Source organism: Chaetura pelagica, unplaced genomic scaffold, assembly GCF_000747805.2.
Source record: "Chaetura pelagica isolate M959 unplaced genomic scaffold, ChaPel_1.0 scaffold47, whole genome shotgun sequence".
In the NCBI taxonomy this organism is placed as follows: domain Eukaryota; kingdom Metazoa; phylum Chordata; class Aves; order Apodiformes; family Apodidae; genus Chaetura; species Chaetura pelagica.
The window spans coordinates 930,373-932,049 of record NW_009954140.1 but is presented as its reverse complement, the minus strand read 5'-3'; the positions used below and the strand labels follow the sequence as shown (position 1 = coordinate 932,049).

The window sequence follows — 1,677 nt, the reverse complement described above, 5'->3', positions numbered from 1 at the left end:
CTGCCATTGCTGAGGTGTCCTGGGCTCACCCTCTCTTCCCAGGGGAGCAGCTGGGTACCTCCCTCCCTGGGGCGTGGGTGAGGGGTGCCAGGGCGGCCCCGGCCTTGAGCTGCAGGAAGGTGTTGTGCAAGAGGACATGGTTTTATCACAGCGTTGGGCTCAGCGATCGTAAATGTGTCACCCTGGCCACTGCCAAGCCCTGTGGCACTGTGGTGCTGCCACGTGTGGGGTGCCAGCACTCCCGAGGGCTTGGTGTTCCTGGCAGGGGACAAAGGGAGTTACATGGCGAGACGGGAACATGTGGTACAGGGGGGTGAAGGGCAGCACAGCGTGGATATGGCTGGGGAAATTCCTGCAGGGCATGTCCCCAGTGATGCTGTGGGTACCAAAGGAGAACAAACAATCTCAGAAAAAAAAAAAAAAAGAATTACTAAGAAACCAGCTCAGTGAGGAATATTTCATAGAATCAGTAAATCATAAATGGTTAGGGTTGGAAGGGACCTTGTGCAGCTCAGCTGCTGGGAGAGCCCTGCCAGGAGCTGGTGGTCAGGGCAGGATCAAACATTTCATATATAAATATGTAGAAGTGGTGTTTAGGTGCTGGAATTGGAGCCCTTCTCCTGACCGTGCAGCATGCAGGTGGCTGGTCCATGGCCCCTGATTCCTCTGAAGCTCCATGGACATCACACTGCCCCCTTGGAGAGCAAAGGCAGCTCCTGTTTGCCAGACTCCTGGGAATGCTCCTGCTTCCTGTGCTGCAGCTGCATGGGGAATTGCACTGTTAGTGGACTCGTGGGGCCAGGATTGCCCCCATCAGCTTCCCTGGCTCTGGGTGCTGGCAGACCCACGGGTCAGGGTGAAACTGGGTGCAGACAAGCTGGGTGTTGCCTCCTGGAGGGATGGACATCCCACGCTGTGCTGCCCTGGTCAGGCTAGTTTCTCTGTTTTGCAATCACAGAGGGTCATGCTGGGGTGTTGGGGTGTGCTTTGGTATCGTGGCTGCTCTGTCTAGATCTGTGCCCAAGCTTCTTGTGCCCCTTCCCTGCTCAGCTGGGGTGGGGGGGGTCCCACTAGTCCCACCACTGGGTTTGCTGTGGAGGAGGGCTGGAGCTTGTGAGGGGGTGATGGAGGGGATCTGCAGCCCTGGCTGAGGCTGCACTGGTGGCAAAGGCTTCCTGGGTGGAATGGGGTGGGAAGGGGGTGCTTCCCAGCCAGCCTGGGCAGCATTTCCTCCTTGCAGAGGAAATTGCAGTTGCAATCCTGATCCCAGAAGGAAGAGCATGGTCTGGGAACACACATCATAACATGTTTCCTTAATGTTTTGCTGCAATTAGGATGCCCTGCACCTAAGTAACTGACCAGAGCCCAAGTTCATAGGGTGTTTCAGCCGCTGTGTCCCAGCTGGAGGTGTCTGTGGATGCAGGTGGCCACCCAGGGATGATGTCCCGGCCACCCAAACAGCTGTATGGTGGTCCTGGTGCTGTCTGGGAGCAGCTGTCCCACAGGCCGTTCCCGTTGCAGGAGGAGCTGCGCCCAAGGCTGTGCCACATGAAGAAGGGCCCCAATGGCTACGGCTTCAACCTGCACAGCGACAAGAGCCGCCCCGGCCAGTACGTCCGCGCCATCGACCCCGACTCGCCGGCCGAGGCAGCAGGGCTGGCGCCCCAGGCCACAATC

General features: G+C 58.2%; 1 protein-coding gene across 1 annotated transcript in view; it reads left to right on the top strand.

Annotated features, from left to right (window-relative positions):
- The first annotated feature begins 1,440 nt into the window (after positions 1–1,440).
- The window catches only part of SLC9A3R1 (solute carrier family 9, subfamily A (NHE3, cation proton antiporter 3), member 3 regulator 1), a 4,074-nt gene continuing 3,837 nt past the window's right edge, over positions 1,441–1,677 (top strand). Inside the window, exon 1 of the mRNA XM_010002742.1 lies at positions 1,441–1,676. Within this exon, the coding sequence (XP_010001044.1) occupies positions 1,441–1,676 (236 nt within the window). The remainder of the gene's footprint in view (position 1,677) is intronic.